The 21,382-nt window shown below is 34.3% G+C and overlaps 1 protein-coding gene across 1 annotated transcript in view; it reads left to right on the top strand.

The window, feature by feature from the left end:
- LOC101895993 (uncharacterized) overlaps positions 1–20,335 on the top strand; it is a 30,076-nt gene extending 9,741 nt beyond the window's left edge. Inside the window, exon 2 of the mRNA XM_005176784.4 lies at positions 18,675–20,335. Coding sequence (XP_005176841.1) covers positions 18,675–19,477 — 803 coding nt within the window. The 3' untranslated portion in view covers positions 19,478–20,335. The remainder of the gene's footprint in view (positions 1–18,674) is intronic.
- Positions 20,336–21,382: the final 1,047 nt, after the last annotated feature.

The following is a 21,382-nucleotide window of genomic DNA, read 5'->3' on the forward strand; positions in this document are numbered from 1 at the left end:
AAAAACTGTGCAATTTGGGCTGATATGAAAAAACTGCAACCAACTTCAGACTGCTGTAATTTCTAAGCCACTCGTCCGACAGCTATTAAAAGTATTCCAGTGATAGCTCATTATATTTTTTAGAAGTGTACAAAAACATTTTGGTGAGATTTTTTCAGAAAAGATGTTATTCGTGATTGAATTCAAGCTGATAGCATTATTTCTTTATATTTGGCTGGAAAACCACAACGATAGCCACGTTAGAGCACTCCAGCATTTAAATGTGAATAAATCTTTCGTATCTCGTACCATCGCTCGTTTCCGTGATACTGGTAGCGTAACCTAACGTCAAGGAAGTGGACGGAAGAAAACAGCAACATCAGCAGAAATGGTTCGAAAAGTAAAGAAGCGACTTGATCGAAACCCCGCATCGCAGTAGCCGAAAAATCGCTCGTGAGCTGAACATATCGCAATATTTCATTCGGCAAATATTGAAAAATGAGCTTGGGGTGAAGCCATTGAAATCCCAAAAAACGCAAGAACTTACACCACAAGAGAATGAACATAGACTCAAAAGAGCTAAAGAGTTGCTTCGCTTGGCCGAAAGTGGTGAACTGCCTAATTTGATTTGGTGGCTCCGATGAGAAAACATTCGTTGTCCAGCAGTTTGTAAACAAACAAAATGATCGTGTTTACATGCCAAAGAGGTCAAAAGGAACGCAAACATTTTCGCCGCAGACCTTGGACATTCCAACAGGACTCAGGACCATCGCACTCAGCAAGCGCCACCCAAGAATGGTTACAAAATGAGGTTCCTCTGTTCATTTCCAGCGCACAATGACCACCAAAATCTCCGGATACCAATCAGTTGGACTATTGTGTCTGGAGTATTTTTGGAAGCAAGGTTGGCACCAAAAAATACCTATGTTTCGATCACCTCAATCAAGCGCTTCGCCGGGAATGGACGAAAATACCGCAGAGCAACATTCGGGCAGCGTGTGACGGTTTCATTAGCCATTTGAAGGCCATAATTCGTTCCAAAGGTGACCAATTCGAACAAATCTAAACTTATTCTTTGATGCTATTGTCGACATTTTTTGCTTTCATTCAATAAAATTTAAAAAAAAAAATGTAAAAATTTTGTTGTTCGACTTTGTTTCAGTTTTTTTAACTCACCCTGAATATGGAAGCTATAGCTACTTCTGAACCGATTTTCACCAGGTTTTTTGCTTTCATTCAATAAAATTTAAAAAAAAAATGTAAAAATTATGACGATCGACTTTGTTTCAGTTTTTTTTATTTCACCCTGAATATGGGAGCCATAGCTACATCTGAACCGATTTTCACCAGGTTTGACATACTTGTTTCTAGGATAAATCCAGTCGGATGTGCCAAAATGCAGGTCATTTGGACAGATATTAGCAATTTGGTGCACAATTAAACCGAAATCAGACGAAGATATATACGAGAGCTATATCCCAATTTGAACCTATTCTCACCAATTTCAATAGAGTTCTTCCAAAAACTTTTTGAACTTCTATATTCAAATCAATCGAGATAAATTAAGGACTTCCATTTATTTAGACCTTTAAATTAAATTAAATTTCCTAGAAAAACATTTTAGCTTCCTTATCATCATGTATCCTCTGTCGTTATCTGCAAAAACATTATACTATTCTTGAAATCAATTATCTCAATTTCTTCCTGAAATTTTGTAATTAAATTTTTCACATTAATTGACACAAAATGGCAAAATGGTCCATTTAAAATTAATTGTTAAAGTTTGGCATTAAATCGTCCAGAACCCGGCCAAAGTAATTATGTTGCCTTTAAATTGTTTTTTAAATTCTTCTTTCGAAGAATAATAATTGCAACCCTAAACCCCATAAACACACACACACACACATATACAAACATGCAAACAAACAACAACAAGAAGAACAACTACAAAAATCTGTAATGCTAACAAATACCAAATCAGATTGTTATTACTTGGTCGTTACAACGTTAACTTAATTTGTCCGACATCATTGACAGTTTCCGACCACAAGCATACACACTTACACCCTGGACCTCATAAGTTCAGGCATCAACGATTGGTGGTCTTAGGCGGAGGAGGTGTTCCTCCGCTTCAATACAAAATAAAAATGTCAATGTATTTTCTAGTAGCTAGGCAGTTAGTTGGCTAACTGGCAGAGCAGAGAAGTAGCAATAGTTGTTGTTGTCGGTTGGTGGCTTTGTTAGACGACTTTGCCCTAAGTAACATTAAACATTTACCCATTACTTTTGTATCCTCATTCGGCTACTTGAAAAAAAATGAAACTAAACTAATTTATTCTATATTTTTATGTTTATCAACAGTTTTGTTTTGCTTTTGGATTTATGCATTCACCAGAGATGGTGTGTCATAAACTAGGGATGTATTTTATACGGGTTGGAGTCAAAAGAATATATCCTTCCATTGTTCGCAAGGAGAGTGTATTCTACTGTAGTTTGGACTTTGTGCCACACCAAATTTAGCATTTGATGGCAGGTATGAATTGTTTCATATCTGCAACCAATTGTGGAACTTGGTTAGTTCAAGAAAGTTAGGATTGAAATCATAACAGGCAAGGGCCCGCTACTTAGTCAGCGAAAAGTCCAGCTTAACATTTTAGATTCGTTCCAACAGTTTATGTTAGGCCTTTTTAGTACTAAAATTTAAAATTCTTTCAGTTCAAAATAAATGAAGTCACAACCTTATACATCGAACTAAATTTTCAGACTTTCAAGGTTTTATATGTTATTCAAGTTTTTGTAGCTTCGAAAAGAATAATAAAAAAATGTTTATCTGTTAGACTTAAAAAAATTTCAAAATCTTTCATTTTGAAGTCTACCGATGAGGATATAAGTAAACCATTGCACAATGGATCCACATTCAATTTTTTGCAGAAAACTATTTCAACGTCTCCATATGTAAACCCTAGAAACATTTACCCAATACCAAATTTAGTAAGGATATGAAAAAAAACAAACAATTCACATCTCTAAATTCTAGACACCAAGAGTGATCCAAAGTTAGTTTAATTTATTATTTTTCGTACGATTATAGTACCACCTCTAAATAGCAACAGAGACCTTAATATAAAATTTTGTTATTCAGGTTCTATCCTTTCACCCAATATTCAATTTAGTACCACTAAATACTTTTCGAACAATAATAATACATATTTCCGAAACCACCACCAAATTCCGACATCAGATACCAACAGAGGCCTCGATACCAAATTTCAGGATATTGGGACTCCTGCTTTATCCCTTCAACAAAGACCAAATTAAGTACCGGTTTTGTACAATTATAACACACACTTCAGGAACCAACTACACATCTCGATTCCAGATATCAACAAAAACCTCAATATCAAAATTTCGAAAATATATTTCAACCCCCTCACCCAAACTGGAACTTATTATCACTTAGTACTTTTCGTACAAATATAGGACGCATTTCCGAAACCACAACCAAATCTCAACCTCATATACCAACAGCGACATATATATCAAATTTCAAGTTTTAAATTCTATTCTTTCGACCAATACCAAATTTTGTAATATTCAGCCTTCAAATGATGAGGCTACACATGAATAGCAACCATGGTACTAAACTTCAAGCACTATCTCTTCGTCCAATACCAAATATAGTACTCTTCGAAGAATTATAGAAAACATTTCCCAAACAATCTCCAAGTCTCAAATTCAGATACCAATACTGACATCTATATCAAATTTTAGGATATCAACTCTATATCTTCACTCAATATCCAATTTAGTACTTTTCGTATAATTTTAGTACTCATTTGCAAAACCATTCCATATCTTAATCCCAGATACCAACAGAGACCTTTCTGAAACCACCTTCAAATCTCAAATTCAGATACCAACACCGACATCTATATCAAATTTTAGGACATCAACTCTATATCTTCACCCCATATCCAATTTAGTACTATTTAGTACTTTTCGTATAATTTTAGTTCTCATTTGCAAAACCAATTTAGTACTACTTAGTACTTTTTGTATAATTTTAGTACTCATTTGCCAAACCATCCCATATCTCAATCCCAGATACCAACAGAGACCATTCCGAAAACACCTTCAAATCTCAAATTCAGATACCAACACCGACATCTATATAAAATTTTAGGATATCAACTCTATATATTCACCCAATATCGAATTTAGTACTATTTAGTACTTTTCGTATAATTTTAGAACTTATTTGCCAAACCATCCCATATCTCAATCCCAGATACCAACAGAGACCTCAATATTAAATTTAATTATATCAGATCTATTCCTTCGCCCAATACCAAATTCAGTACCATTTAGCACTTTTCGTACAATTATAGTAGACATTTCCAAATCCACCTTCACATCTCAAACACAAATACCATCAGTAATCTAAATATCAAATTTCAGAGCTGTATTTCTGTTGCTTCACCCAATACCAAATTGTACTATTTAGTACAGTTCGCACACTTAGTACACATTTCCAAAACCGCGTTCATTTATCGATCTTACTTTCTAACCCTGATATGAGGTTTTAGGGTTTAAGCTCTATTCGCATAATACCAAATGGTACAATTTTAGATGTTTAGTACCATTTCAGATATTTAGTTCCATTTTAGAACTTTTCGTAACATTAATGTTCGATTTTCCAAAATAACCTTTGGCAAATCTCTCCTGCACTGCATCATAGCTCTCTTTCCAAGTATCAGAATTCCAGCTCATTCCGTTTGTCCAATACAAAGTATTTAATTTTTAGTACACTTTAGTACTTTTCGTATACTTTTAGTACAAATTTCCAAAGACCCAGACATACACCTTCGCACCAGTTATTTCACCGGCAAACGGTGAACATATGCACTTAAAAAAAATGGGAAGTAAGACCAAACTACTATTAACCAGAACTGTTGTCCCAGAATCAAGGTGTTTATTAATAACACTTTTGATTTAAAAAAAATTGGTTTTCACGGAAAAAAATTCCTTAATATTTTCATGAAAAAATTTTGGCAGACCTTTCTGGATATAATTGTGCATTTTAGAAAAGGTTGTTGGATTTCTAAAGAAAATGTTAAAAAGGACCAACTTTTATATAGCAGCATGTTCTTTTTTACAAAAGTCCCAAAGGTATTTTTATTAATATACAATAGATATTAGGGCTTGTGACATAATACATTTCCTACATTTCTACAGACTTTTTGACATTTACGTCTTCTACATGTCGACCATCCCCATAATACTTTTTATGTTCATTTTTCTTGGCTTCTTCTTTGTTTTGGCCTACTATGCCACTTTGTCAGGCAGTAGTAGTAGTAATAGCAAAATGTGTTGCCTACTTTGAGGCACTCAATCAGCTGAACGAAAAGGCTTTAGTGAAAGTTGTTATTTCCATTTCATTTTGTCAAACCAAAAAAAAAACACACACACACAGACACTTACAGAATGACAAACAATCATCTTGACAAATGACTACAACACAAAACATTGTCTCTATAAAATATTGAAAATCTTGTTGAAGTGGGTGGGAAATATTTGCCTATATTTAGGCATCAGCAAAAATTCATTCATTCTTTTCGTTTCGGGTTTTTTTGCCGCTTTGAGCCAACAATTTGTTGGCTGGTAAAACCATAAAGTTAAACATATTTTAACCATAAATAGGAGATTATTTTCTGTCAAAAGTGGGGGAGGAGAGGAAAAACGGAGGGCGGTATCCATTCATTTGTTTAGGCTTAAAAACTAATACCCAAATATAATGGCATTTTTCTCTGAGAAGGGCTGTAAATTTTCCGGTAGAACTAAAAAAATATACATTGCCAATAGGGCATTCGAGAAAAAAGGATACACAAGTCAATGGTGAAAAAGCTTCATTAATAACCCATAATCCGGTGTTTTTTTTTTCTCTTGTAATACCATTAAGAATGTCGAAACGTCAACATATTTAATAAGATGGTTTGTGCTAAAGTCAGAACTAATCGAGAATGAAATAACGATTGTGTGGTTTAAATGTTGTTTGCGGTTTAAGATTAATTAGTTAATGAGATGTCAAATTTATAAACCAAAACATGTAGAGTATAGTCGGAAATTAAAATATGGAATTAAAGGCCAAAAGCGTATCTTCGTAAAAAGATGAAAGGATATTTTAGAGGAATGGAACATAGACTCATTGCAGAGAATGCTTAAGCATAATTTTCAAGAACTAGTAGACCATCAAACGTGGATATTTTAAATTGTATTTTTCAAGGACTAGTAGACCACCAAACGTGGTTTTTAAAGCATATTTTCCAAGGCCTAGTAGACCATCAAACGTGGATTTTTATAGCATATTTTCCAAGGCCTAGTTGACCACCAAACGTGGATTTTTAAAGCATATTTTTCAAGGACTAGTTGGCCACCAAACGTGAATTTTTAAAGCATATTTTCCAAGGTCTAGTTGACCACCTATCGTGGATTTTTTAATGCATATTTTTCAAGGACTAGTAGACCACCAAACGTGGATTTTTAAAGCATATTTTTCAAGAACTTTTTAAAGCATATTTTCCAAGCACTAGTAGACCACCAAACGTGGATTTTTTAAAGCATATTTTTAAGGACTAGTTGACCACCAATCGTGGATTTTTTAAAGCATATTTTTCAAGGCCTAGTAGACCACCAAACGTTGATTTTTTAAAGCATATATTTTTTAAGGACTAGTTGTACAAAATACTTTGTACATCCTTTTGTGTGCGGTTGAGGCGCTGGGAAAATCCAAAAATTAAAAATAAATATTTAAACATTATCAGTTTCCCAGCGGTCATAAAATACCACATGTATACAATTCAGTGATCTTGTGCGCTGTCGCATATGGTAATGTGTAAAATAATAAAGTCCATGACCCACACACTCACAATTATCGATGCGCCAGTAGGTAGCCAAGACCACTTGAATGAAGGGACAAACAGCTATGCAATGGTTCATTGTAAATCTAAAAATAGATAAGGACAATTGTGTGGCTGCGAATAAGTTAAGTTAGATCAGTTTTTGTAGCAGTTAAGAACAATATTTTTGAAAATAAAATCAGATCAATCAGCAACCCAAACGAGCGGTTGTGTTTTATTTCTCAGGAGTGAGATTTGGAACTGATCTCAACACAGAGTGTTTGGTTTCTCTTCTCATTCATTTGGTCCTTCGAGCCGGATCGAGAATGGATTCTACACCCGAACAAAGCGGTGGTCTATCCTTCTCGATGCAAGAATTGATTATACACCCGAACGAAGCGGTGTTATATCTTTTCTCGCTATAAGAATTGAATCTACACCCGAACGAAGCGGTGTGTTTATTTTCTCGCCAAAAATTCGTTTCCCTCAAAAGCGGCGGATACAATCAACACCTATACAACACTAACTACATACAACTTTAACAACATCGAGTGTGGTAATAGCAGTAAATCAACTCACCAACCACAAAACTCAACAACAACAAAATCTTCAAGCGATCAACAACAACATTTTTCAAAGGACTCTCTCAAAATGCTTAGCTGCCAAGAAGCTGGATCAAGAAGTGGAGCCGTTACTTTGAAGCGTTTACCTAGCAGAAGGCTTACATTATTATAAGTATTAACTGTTTACAAAAATCAACTGTCCCTTTAACTTTCCCTTTGGTAAAATCCGATTTAAAAAATAAAACTAAATGTATACATATTAAACCCGGCCGGGAGAATGTACAAAATACTTTGTACATCCTTTTGTGTGCGGTTGAGGCGCTGGGAAAATCCAAAAATTAAAAATAAATATTTAAACATTATCAGTTTCCCAGCGGTCATAAAATACCACATGTATACAATTCAGTGATCTTGTGCGCTGTCGCATATGGTAATGTGTAAAATAATAAAGTCCATGACCCACACACACACAATTATCGATGCGCCAGTAGGTAGCCAAGACCACTTGAATGAAGGGACAAACAGCTATGCAATGGTTCATTGTAAATCTAAAAACAATTGTGTGGCTGCGAATAGGTTAAGTTAGATCAGTTTTTGTAGCAGTTAAGAACAATATTTTTGAAAATAAAATCAGATTTAAACCAGCAACCCAAACGAGCGGTTGTGTTTTATTTCTCAGGAGTGAGATTTGGAACTGATCTCAACACAGAGTGTTTGGTTTCTCTTCTCATTCACTAGTTGACCACCAAAAGTAGATTTTTTAAAGCATATTTTTCAAGGACTTGTAGACCAACAAACGTGGATTTTTTAAAGCATACTTTTCAAGTATGTAAACCACTACACCTGGTTTTTTAAAGCATATTTTTCAAGGACTAGTTGACCACCAAACGTGGGTTTTTTTAAAGCATATTTTTCAAGAACTAGTAGACCACTACACCTGTTTTTTTAAAGCATATTTTTCAAGGACTAGTTGACCACCAAACATGGATTTTTTAAAGCATATTTTTCAAGGACTAGTAAACTACTGCACCTGGTTTTTAAAGCATATTTTTCAAGGACTAGTAGACCACTACACCTGGGTTTTTTAAAGCATATTTTCAAGGACTAGTAGACCACCCTACGTGGATTTTTTAAAAGCATATTTCTCAAGGACTACTAAACCACTACAACTGCATTTTTTAAAGCATTTTTTTCAAGGACTAGTAGACCACCAAACGTGGATTTTTTTAAAGCATATTTTTCATGGACTGTAAGACCACCAAATGTGGATTTTTTAAAGCATATTTTTCAAGGACTAGTTGACCACCAAACGTGGATTTTTAAAGCATATTTTTCAAGGACTAGTAGACCACCAAACGTGGATTTTTGAAGCATATTTTTCAAGGACTAGTAGTCCACCAAACGTGGATTTTTAAAGCATATTTTTCAAGGACTAGTTGACCAACGAATGTGGTTTTTTAAAGCATATTTTTCAAGGACTAGTAAACCACCAAACGAGGATTTTAGTAGACCCACACCAAAACCGTTCCATATCTCAATACTAGACACCAATACTAGTAAACCACCAAACGAGGATTTTAGTAGACCAACACAAACACCGTTCCATATCTCAATACTAGACACCAAGACTAGCAAACCACCAAACGAGGATTTTAGTAGACCAACACCAAAACCGTTCCATATCTCAATACTAGACACCAACACTGACATCTGTATCAAATTTCAGGATTTCAGCTCTATACATTCACTCCATAACAAATGTAGTAAAATTTAGTACTTATCGTGCAATTTAGTAAAAATTTCCAATTAATATCAAATTTTAGGATTTCAGCTGTTTCGTACCAAAAGTAAGAATTGTATCTCTATCCCTTCACCTAATACCAAATCAATTGTTATTTAGTAATTTTCGTACAATTATAATACACATTTCCGAAATCACATCCGTAACTCCATGATACAGATTGACAGCGACCCTAATACCAAATTTCAGATTTCAAGCACTATCTGTTCAACCAATTCATTTTTAAAACACCTATCTATCACAAACCTATAACCCACAGTGACTTCAATACAAAATTTAAAAATGTCAGCTTCATACGTTCACCCTTAACCAAACTGTTCTAAATTTAGTACCATTTATGACAGTTCGCACACTTAGTACACATATATCAAACTTACTTTGTATCCTTGTTTCAAGTTTTTAGCTCTATCGGTTCACATAATACAAAATGGTACCATTTTAGAAGTTTTCGTAGAACTTTTCGTAACCTTGAAGTTCGATTTTCCAAAAACGTCTATCATGCGCTCCATCAGTGATCTCATTACAAATTTTAGCTCATTCCGTTTGTCCAATAGAAAGTATTCAATTTTTGGTAAAGATTAGTACTTTTCGTACCCTTTCAGTACGAATTGTCCTTTGCAATTTCCCTAAATCAATGACAAAGTTTCTACCTTAACCCACAGTCCCGTCTGCCTTTACAAGTCCAATTTATTTCGTCTCTTCTATCTAAATGAAAATGAAAACTCTTCAAGACCCTTTAAAATACTACCAATTTTCTGAATTTAATTTATTTTATTGTTTACTTCCGATGGAACTTCAACCTTTTGTTTTTTGTGCCAAAGAGGACCACTTGAAACAAGACCCTCAAAATAGATCTCCATAAAAAAGACAATTGTATTGTTTTTCAAAATTTGTTCAGGGCTTTTGTATTTTTATATTTTTTATCTCTCTGACACACTACACCTTTTACACCTCTTGCATACATATGTATAGAAATCACCTTTGCTTCTTGCTTTTTGTATTTATTATATTCAACATCATATTTTTTATTTTCTTTGCGATTCTCTCATTCATTCTGATTATCAATGGAATTTGAATAAGTTTTAATCCTCTATCTTGCACTAGACCACAACTCTCATGCCCACTCTGCACTTTCTCTCATTCTCTCCGTCTCTTAAATATATACCATTCATGATGTTACCAGTCTATCAGCCATTATTGTCGAGTCGCCATAACAGTTGCAACGTTTAACCTCACATTTGTTGTGGTATTGTATGACGATGTCTGTCCCCCTATCCGGCTTTGTGTGTGTGTGTGTTGGTCTTTATGCAAAACAGCAACAGTGAGAAGAGCAACCATCCAACCAACCAACATCAAACGAAGTAGGAGTCAAAAAACAAACAACCAGGCAAAGGAATGAACTGAAAAAAGAATTATATATTTTTTGGTTCACTGGAATGGTTGGTTATTTGTCCAACGACGTCGGCGACAACAACGAAGAAGACGAGAGTTTTATTTGTGGGTCTTATATTGTTTTTGCTGTTGTTGCTTATTTTTTTCCTGCTGTTGCTCGTACTATGAAAATGTAGGTCAATGGGTTGTCGTACTCAATCCGTTTTGTTTTTGTCGAAGAGACTAATAAACAAATACCCACACACACACACACTCACTTTCACCTAGCCATCATGCATGTAGCTAAAAGTAAAACACCACAAACAAACAGATAGCATGCAAAACCTCTGAGAAAAAAAACACATACTCACACATATTCTCATCTACTCTTTAAGCTGGCCACCCAGCTAACCAACCAACATGTGCAAAGGCCCTCTCGGTGCAACTGTCTACGGTTGTATGCCACAACACAACGATGTCTCTGTATTAAGCTAGGCTATTGGAAATATAGCATTGACTGCAAATCGACTCATTACTATAGAAGTCCGTGTTTCCTTCCTTCTATGCATCCACCCAACAAGGATGATATAACATTAGGGTTGCCATTTCGATTTTTGATAAAAGGGTGAAATACTGCTTGAGATAATTACTTTTAAAAGCCCAAAAGTCCTTGAAAATTAAATTAAATACGGATTTTTTTAGAAAAATTTATCCCAGAATCAAATCTCAAAGCAAGTATTTTTTTTTTTTTTGAAGACTATCGGACCTCCAAACGTAATTTTATGGAAAAAATTCTTCATGGACTTCCAGTCCTCTAAAATTAAATTTTTATGAAAATTTATTAATGGATTATTTAAAAAGTTTCTTCAAGGCCTATCACAACTTAAAACGTGGGTTTTAAATAAAATTTAGCAAGGATTGTCATATCTGCAAACGGTGATATTTTAAGAAATTTCTTCAAGGAGCACAAGGCATCTAAACGAGGATTAAAAAAAATCATAAATCGTCACAATCCCAAAATAATTTTTCAAAGACTCTCAGACCTCCAAACGTGGATTTTGTAGATCAAACTTCTTTAATTTATATTCGAAAAATATTTCCTTTAAAATCCGTGTTTGCAAGCCTAAGAGTCCTTGAATTCTTTTAAAAAATCCACGTTTGGAGATCGGATATTCTTTGCAGAACTTTTATTAAAAAATCCACGTTTGGAGATCGGATATTCTTTGCAGAACTTTTATTAAAAAATCCACGTTTGGAGATCGGATATTCTTTGCAGAACTTTTATTAAAAAATCCACGTTTGGAGATCGGATATTCTTTGCAGAACTTTTATTAAAAAATCCACGTTTGGAGATCGGATATTCTTTGCAGAACTTTTATTAAAAAATCCACGTTTGGAGATCGGATATTCTTTGCAGAACTTTTATTAAAAAATCCACGTTTGGAGATCGGATATTCTTTGCAGAACTTTTATTAAAAAATCCACGTTTGGAGATCGGATATTCTTTGCAAAACTTTATTAAAAATCCACGTTTGGAGATCGGATATTCTTTGCAGAACTTTTGTTAAAAAATCCACGTTTGGAGGTCAAATAGTCTTTGCAGAACTTTTATTAAAAATTCCACGTTTAAAGGTCGGATAGTCTTTGCAGAACTTTTATTAAAAAATCCACGTTTGGAGATCGGATATTCTTTGCAGAACTTTTATTAAAAAATCCACGTTTGGAGATCGGATATTCTTTGCAGAACTTTTGTTAAAAAATCCACGTTTGGAGGTCAAATAGTCTTTGCAGAACTTTTATTAAAAATTCCACGTTTAAAGGTCGGATAGTCTTTGCAGAACTTTTATTAAAAAATCCACGTTTGGACGTCGAATTGTCCTTGCAGAACTTTTACTAAAAATCCACGTTAAGACCTTTCATACCCTTTGAAGGTTTTTTAATCCATTTTTGGAAGTCTGATATTTCTTGAAGAAATTTTCTTAAAAACTTAAAAAAAATCCACGTCAAGTGATCTTAAAAGTCTACTTATACCCTGGAAGAATCTTTCTTAAATATCAATGTTTGGTTGTCTTAAAATTTTTGATTTTTTCACTTCAAGTTTAAATTCATTTCAAGTTTGGTTGTCTTCTAGTCCTTGATTTTTTAATCCACTTTTTGTCTTACCAAATCAATATTTGGCGGTCTGACAGTACTTGAAGGTATATTCTTAAAAAGTCCACCTTCATAGGTCTCACAAACCCCACGTTTTGAAATCCTTGAAGAATTTTTCTTTAAAAGTTCACGTTTAGAGCCTTCAAGACCTTGACAATTCACACTTGGGTGTCTGACAGTCCTTGAAGAATTTTTCTCAAAAAATCCAAGGTTAGAGGTCTGATTCTCCTTGAAAAAATTTTCCTAAAAATACATGTTTGTGGCCATGGAAAATACTGAAGAAGACACTCACGTTTGTGCTACTGAAAGTCCCTGACAATCCACGTTTAGAACTCTGAAGGTCCTCGAAAAAGTCTTCGTCAGAAGAATCCACTTTTAGAGCTCTAAAGGTCTTCGAAGTATTATTTTTTGTTAAGAATTCATATTTAGACATCTAAAGGTCCTTGTTCAAAAATCCACGATTATATTTCTAATGGTCCTTGAAAAATAATTCCTCTTCCAAGGACGGGGATTCCTGAAAAAGTCTTATTCCGGAATCCATGTTTTAGCTCAAAGGTCCTTAAATTCTGCAAAGTTAAAGTTCTGAACGTTCTAAAGGCCCTTGAAATATTATTTTTTAAGAATTTATATTTAGACATCTAAAAGTCCTTGAAAGGTATTTTTCAATAATCCACGTTTAAATTTCTAAAGGTCCTTATAAAAGTATCATCAATAATCCACGGTCATATTTCCAAATGTTCTTCTTCAAGGATACACGTTTCGAGGTCCTTAAAAGTCTTCTTTAAGAATCCACGATTTGAGCCTTAAATGCCCTTTAATTAATATTTTTCAAAAATCCACCTTTGAAGCTCTAAAGTTCCCCGAAAAAAATTTTCTTCAAATTCACTATCTTAAAATTATTTTCTTCAAGAGGCGGGTTAAGAACCTATGTTTAGATCTCTAAAGGTCTTTGAGAAAGTTTTCTTCAAAAATCCAAGTTTAAAGCTATGAAGGTCCTTGAAAATTCTTCTTCAGAAATACACGTTCTTAAAATTATCTTCTTTAAGAATGTACGTTAAGAGATTCTTAAAAGTCTTCTTCAATAGTCCATGTTAGAGCTAAAAGTTTCTTAAAAAAGTTTAAGAACACATACACATTTGGAACCCCAAAAATCTTTTACATTTTTATCCAGAAACAAACAACAAGGACTCTTAGGGTCCTTGAAAAAGTTGTTGATCCTTGAAAGACTTTTTTTAAGAATTTATGTTTAAAAGTCTAAAGTCCTTCAAAACGTCTTTAACGACATGCCACATTAAAAGCTTATAGTCCTGAAATAATCTAGTTCAGGTTGACTTGATAGTCCTTGAATATGCTCTCCTTAGCCTTTTAGGAATCTCATAGTACCTGAAAAAAATATACATAAACAAAAGCTAATAGTCCTTAAAACATTTTTCTGACATAACCTAGCTTAGAAATATTTTAAAGAAACTGAAACGAGTCTTCAATTAAAGATAACGTCTGAAAGTCCTTAAAAAACTTCCCGGAAGTTATCCACGTTAAGATATGATGAAAATCCTTCAAAAAAGTGTTCTTATATAATCAACATTTTGTGACGTGATGTCCGTCAAAACGTTTTATAAAAGAAAACGTAATAGCTCTATAAGTTCTCGTAAAAAAATTCTTAAGAATCCTAATTTCTTAACTCTAAACATCCTTGACCAATGGCTTCTTATAAAACCCGCATTTATAGCTGTAAAAGTCCTTGGGGGAAACACCTCATTGAAACATCCAAGTTTAGAGCTCGAAGATTACTGGAAAATTTACATTTTTAAATCAGAAAATAATTGACAAATATTCTACAAAAAAAAGAGACGATTTGGTATGGAAAATAAAAACCAACAAGGTAACCCTTCCCCAATATGATATGTTCGATTCTTTGTTTGACCTGCATATTTTCATTCAAAATATGCAATGACTATTCTGCTACTGACACCACACACTCTCTCTCTCTGTAGGATATGTTTGTATGTGTGAGTGCAGTTTACTCTCCCATCTTTAAATGCAGGTCAAAAATCCTATAAATTTGTTAACATTTTATAATGAATATAATCAGTTTTTAGCCAACTTTTCAATGGAAAGTTCTTTTTTGCTTCCCCCCACCCCTTGTCATTCTTGCTCTTCTTTTTTAGCTTCGACTTGGTACTTGTCACCGTCGTTTTTGCCCCTTTTTTTCTTTCCATCGTTTTTTTTTTGCGGGCTCTTGGCTTTGGAGTAACGAACGAGAGTGCAAAGTTGATGTTCTAGTTTCTCTTGTCTGTTTTTTGAACTGTGAAGGTGTTTGTTGTTGCTGTTGTTTAATGTTTCTAGGTTTGAAGTTGTGGCCATTCTAAAGGTGGGTGAGTGTGAATGTGTGTTGGTGCGGTTCTTGTGGCTGCTGGCTGCTCGGGTTTCTTGACATTTATTTAAGGTCTGCTTCTTCATTTGGGCGCCACCCTTGCAACATCTGTTTACTTTTTCTAGGAGGATTTCTGGTAATTTGTTGTTGTTGTTGTTGATATTTTCTGGCTCGCCATCATCTCTGTCATCGCCACCAGCGACATAACCATCTTGGTCCTCATTGACAGTGTCAACATCATCAGCATGGAAATCAAACATTAAAAAGCAAAAAAACAAGCCTGTTTCACTGACTGCCAACCAGACTAACTGCAAGCCTCTTACTTACTAGAAAGCAGAAGGCTAAGAGGCGTGAAGGGGCTTGTGTTGAGTAGTCACCTCCCTCAGCCCTCATTTCTCCCCTATTTTTTTTCATATGAACAGTAAATATTTTTCAAGGTGCACAGATTGTTGTTGTTGGCGTCGTACTACAAGGTTAATCGTAATAAGATATGGCTGTTGTTGGTCTGCCTGCCAGGCAGGCAGGCAGCCAGTCAGCCGTAATGCCTGGCAGAGTGTTGCAAATGTGTTGGTGTCTAAAAATTGCATTTCGTTATTATTTCCGTTTTTCTGCTTTTGCTTCTTCTTCGTCGTCTAAATTCTAACATTCTCTTTTTCTTCGTCGTCGTCTCTTTCTCTCGGTCTGTCTCTCTTCCAATGACATTGTCGTTACCTTTTTTTTTGCTGCTGCTGTTGTTTGTAGTAGTGTTGCTGTTTTTGACAGGTGTAGGTGAATTATTTGTTGTGGTTTCTCTGATTTTTGTAGGTCATGGTTTTTTATTTACTTTGGCTGATGGCTGGAAAACAGTTGTTGTTATCGTTGTCGTCGTTGTTGTTTCTACTGGCTTTTTTATTTCTTTGCTTGTAAAAGTAATAATTTTGGAGTGATTTCGTTCGTGAAAGCCCTTGTATTACGTATCCTTAATATTTGGAATGCCAAATGCTCACGCCATCACATTGTGTATTTTTGGTGGAGGCGGCGTTGGTTGGGGGCGTATGATTAATTTATGTTATGTAGTCAGTTGCAGTGACTGACTGACTGACTGAATGACTAACCAACTGGAGCGTATGAGTAATATGAAATTCATAAAATAATGAAATCATTTTATGATGCTTTGTGCGATGTTTTCGAAACAAAAATGGTCAGAATTTCATTACGGCGAGTGACACGACAGTGGCTCAGAGGCACAGAGATTTCAAGCCTCATATATTTTTTGATGATATTTTAAGATTATTTTTTAAAGGAGTTATGAAAATATAAAAAGGGGAATATTTAAGAAAATTTTTTCAGAGAGAAAATGAGAAAATTTTTAAAAATAATTTTCAAGGAGCCTTCATTATAGTGCTCTAAATTAGTATTTTTAAGAAACTTTTTGTCTGGGACTCTAAAAGTTTTTCAAAAAGAGCTTTAAACGAGGGGTTTTTATCAACGAGAATTTTAAGGGACTTTTATAGATTAAGGATTAAATTGTTAAAAAAGGACATTCGAAACTATAAACGTAGATTTGAATATATTTTTAAAGACTTTTTAAGGAATTTCAGTGCTCTAAATGCGGATGACCTTTTTGAAGTCAAGTACCGAATATCGGAAGCTACCGTTATATGGAAGCAATATGAAGACGTGGAACTGCACAGACAGTTTTCTGTCATAGGCTGCAGTATCCGTTACGAATCTCAAATACCAAATTTGAAACAGTTCCGGTGAATAATGTCACTAAAATCATCCAAATGCACAATGTCGGGAGGTGCCATTATATGGGGGCTATACGAAGTCGTGGACCTGCACAGACAATTTTCTGTCATAGGCTGTAGTACCTATTACAAACTTCAAATACCAAATTTGAAACAATTCTGGTGAATAATGTCGCTAAAATCATCAAAGTTCCGAGTTTTGGGAGGTACCATTATATGGGAAATATATGAAGACGTGGACCTGCACAGACAGTTTTCTGTCATAGGCTGCAGTATCCGTTATACCAAATATGAAACATATCCGATGAATAATGTCGCTTAAATCACCAGAATACCGAAAAAGGGGGTGCCATTATACAGGGTGAGATGAAAAAACTGCAACCAACTTCAGACTGCTGTCATTTCTAAGCCACTCGTCCAACAGCTGTGGCCACCAAAATCTCCGAATAGCAATCCGTTGGACTATTGTGACTAAAGTATTTTGCAAAGCAAGGTTGGCACTAAAAAATACCAAAGTGTCGATCACCCCAAGCAAGCGCCGTTTGAAGGCCATAATTTGTGCCAAATGTGAACAATTCGACAAAATTTAAACTTATCCTAAAATTTGATGCTATTTCCGAAAAATGTTTTCTTTTAATAAAATTTAAAAAAAATGTAAAAATTATGGCCTTTGACTTTCTTGCAGTTTTTTTTATCTCACCCTGTACTTGGTCTCGGATTTTAAGACCTGAAAAAAATTTTTTTTTGTAAAAAAAAGTTATTTAGGAACTATCACACGCCCACATATAGAGTTTTCAGAGCAAAGAAAATTACCTCAAGGACTCCAAACCTGATTGTTTTAAGAAAATTTCGTCAAGGACATTTAGATCTCTAAACAAGGATCCAGGCTTAGATATTTTAAGGAAGTTGCTTTAAGGACTATCAGACCTCGACATGAAAATTTAAAAAATCTTCAATTAAAAAAGTCTATACGACACCCAAACTTCAAATTAAAAAAAACGTATTTTTATGAAACTTGCTCCAAGAACTATCAGACCCTCAAACGTGAAAAAACATTTCTTCAAAGATTAATATTGTTATAAACGAAGGACTAGCCGACTCTGAGGTCTCTTCAAGATTAAAAAAAATCTCTTATTTTATCAGATTTTTTTTGAAAATATGTTTCAAGAGCTATTAGACTTTTAAATATAATTTTTTTTTTCGACTACTAAACATGTGCAATCTGACCTCTTTGAAGATTTCTTTAAAGACTTTACGATTTAAAAAAAAACGTCTGGGATAATTGGTCCTTTAAACGTGGATTTTAAAGAAAGTTTCTTCAAGGACTATCAGATTTTTTATAATATGTTCTCAAAGATATTCTGACCTCTAAACGGGCATTTTTGGCGAATGTTTCTTCAAGGGCTATCGACCCCAAAACTTATATTTTTTAGGAAAAGTTTTTTCTTGATTGATTAAAACTTTCAAACCGCCAAAACGTGGATATTTAAGAAAGTTTCTTCGAAGCTTTTACAAGAAAGATTTTAGAAGGAAATACATAGATTATTTTGTTCAGTTCTTCCAGCACTTTATTCTATTAGTCTTTATTCTATTAGTTTTTGTAGGACTTACTATTAATTTTTGGAATTCTTTTTATTTCCAAAAATATTTAACTATATATTTAAGGACTTCCAGAAATACAAATAAGAAACTGTTTGGAATATTTTGTGGTGGCCTTGATTTTTGGTCAATTTTTCATTGAACATACGTGCTCTAGAATTGTCTTCTTTTAATCCAACTTTCCCCACCCTTTTTCTCATCTTTTTTCAGACAAAATTGTGATACCCGAAAAAATTGCCATTCGTCTCATCAACTCATCTGAAGTTACCGCCGAACAATTCTACAGACACATACTCGAACAGTATCGTATTCTCAATCAGCTGCAACAGCAGCGACAACAATTTCTACAAAAACAACACATACAACTGCAACAGATGGCAGCTGGCAATAAATTCCAAGAGATTTTCGCCACTGCAACAATAATCCAATCGAATCCCAAGGATCGCATCAATAAACCGGTTTCGCCGACCAATGGAACATTCCTGTTGGACCCGGCACGTCAGCCTGTGGCACCTCCCCTCATCGAACCGGATCGTATCCCTTTGGGTATTGAGGAACAAGTAGCAGAGGATTTGAGGCCCGTTGAAACCCTACCGATTCTGGATACCGCCCCCGTAGTCTATGGCAAACGTAAATCACATCGCAAACACTATCAGCATCATCGACGTAATCAACGAAATCACCAGAAAAAGGAAATGCTAGAGGAGGGTGGTGTTGGGGAAATGATGCCAGAGGTGGAAAAGGTTACCGAGGAGAAATACAAAGAGGCAGCCCTCAATCCACCCACATCCATTGTACAGGAACCGGTCTATACCTCGATACCGATCCCATTGATTTTGAATTCCAAAGAAGATAAGCGACCCTATCACACGCACGGCCACAGTCACGGTCATGCGGAGAAGCGAACCAAAGCGTTGGCGAGAAAACGCATTACAGCACCCTCGGTTTCCGGTTATGAAACAAAGTCCTATTTGAATCCATTTCTGAACGGTGAATTGATATTTGAAAAGTAAATGTGGATAGGTGGGAGGTAGAAGGAGACACACGCAGCAAGAACAAACTAATGAAAAGTAACAGAAAAACCAGCCAAATTAGTAGTTTTTAGAGAATACAACAAAAAAGCAAAACAAAACAAACACAAGGGGAAATGGGATTGAAAAATGGATTTGATAACGAAAGAAAAGAAACTATTAAAGAATTGAGGGCAAACAACTATTTAGAAAATGGAACACAATAATTGATCAAAGACATTTCACCACAACAACAACAAAACCAAAAAAACAAAACAACAAACTCAACTCCGACCTTAATAATGAAACGAAACACATGGAACTTAGGAAACAACAAAACCAAAAAAAGCCATATCACTCACGCCAATCCAAAATACGAAAAAAAAAAAACGCCAGAGAGACACACACCCACACCTTAGTAACTATCAGCTACAAAACACACACACACACACAGATATTTGTAATATGAAAATAAAAGAAGAAAACAAACAACCGGAGCCGTAACCGGAACCAAAAAAAAAACTGAAATCAAATTCCAAAGGACAACAAATAATCCTGGAGGTGAAAAAATATTGAGTTTATTTGAGGTATTGGAAATGGAAATAAAATTTAAGATTTGGAAAAAATGTTTTCTTTGAGGAAAGGGGTTTATTTTTTAGAGAAAAAAATCATATTATCTATGGAAAAGATTACTCCATAATATGAAAAAAATTAACCAATAATTTCTTCTATAGACAAAAAGTTATCCGATAATGTCTTCTATAGACCCAAAGTTACCCGATAACTTTGTCTATAGATAAAGGTTTATCAGATAGCTTTGTACATAGACACACATTTATCTGATAACTTTTTCTAAAGACAAAAAGTTTTCCGATAACTTTGTCTGTAGACAAAAAGTTATACGATAACTTTGTCTATTGTCAAATAGCTATCCGAAAACTTGGTCTATAGAAAAAAATTATCCAATAACTTTGTCTATATATTGTTGTCTATGTCTATAGAAAAAGTTGTCCATAGACAAACAATTATCCGAAAACTTTGTCCATAGACAAAAAGTTATCCTATAACTTTGTCTATAGACAAAAAGTTATCCGATAACTATGTCTATAGACAAAAAGTTATCCGATAACTATGTCTATAGACAAAAAGTTATCCGATAACTATGTCTATAGACAAAAAGATATCCGATAACTTTGTCTATAGACAAAAAGATATCCGATAACTTTGTCTATAGACAAAAATATATCCGATAACTTTGTCTATAGACAAAAAGTTATCCGATAACTTTGTTTATAGACAAAAAGTTATCCGATAACTTTGTCCACAGACAAAAAGTTATCCGAAAACTTTATCTATAGACAAAAAGTTATCCGATAACTTTGTCTATAGACAAAAAGTTAACCGATAACTTTGTCTACAGACAAAAAGTTAACCGATAACTTTGTCTACAGACAAAAAGTTATCCGATAACTTTGTCTACAGACAAAAAGTTATCCGATAACTTTGTCTACAGACAAAAAGTTAACCGATAACTTTGTCTACAGACAAAAAGTTAACCGATAATTTTGTCTATAGACAAAAAGTTATCCGATAACATTTTCTATAAACAAAAAGTTATACTATAACTTTTTGCGTACAGTTATCCGATTACTTTTTTATAGACAGAAACTTATCCGATAGCCTTGTCTATAAACAAAAATGTATACGATAACTTTTATCTATAGTTATCCGATAACTTTTTCTGTAGACAAACAGTTATCTGATAACTTTTTCTGTAGAAAAAAGAAATATCTGATAACTTTTTCTGTAGACCAAAAGTTTCTCGATAACTCTGTCTGTATACATAAAGTTAGACGAAGTTATAGGATAACAAAAACTTAGTCTATAACATTATGTGTAGAAAAGAAA

This window comes from Musca domestica, unplaced genomic scaffold (genome assembly GCF_030504385.1).
Source record: "Musca domestica strain aabys unplaced genomic scaffold, Musca_domestica.polishedcontigs.V.1.1 44, whole genome shotgun sequence".
Lineage (NCBI taxonomy): Eukaryota > Metazoa > Arthropoda > Insecta > Diptera > Muscidae > Musca > Musca domestica.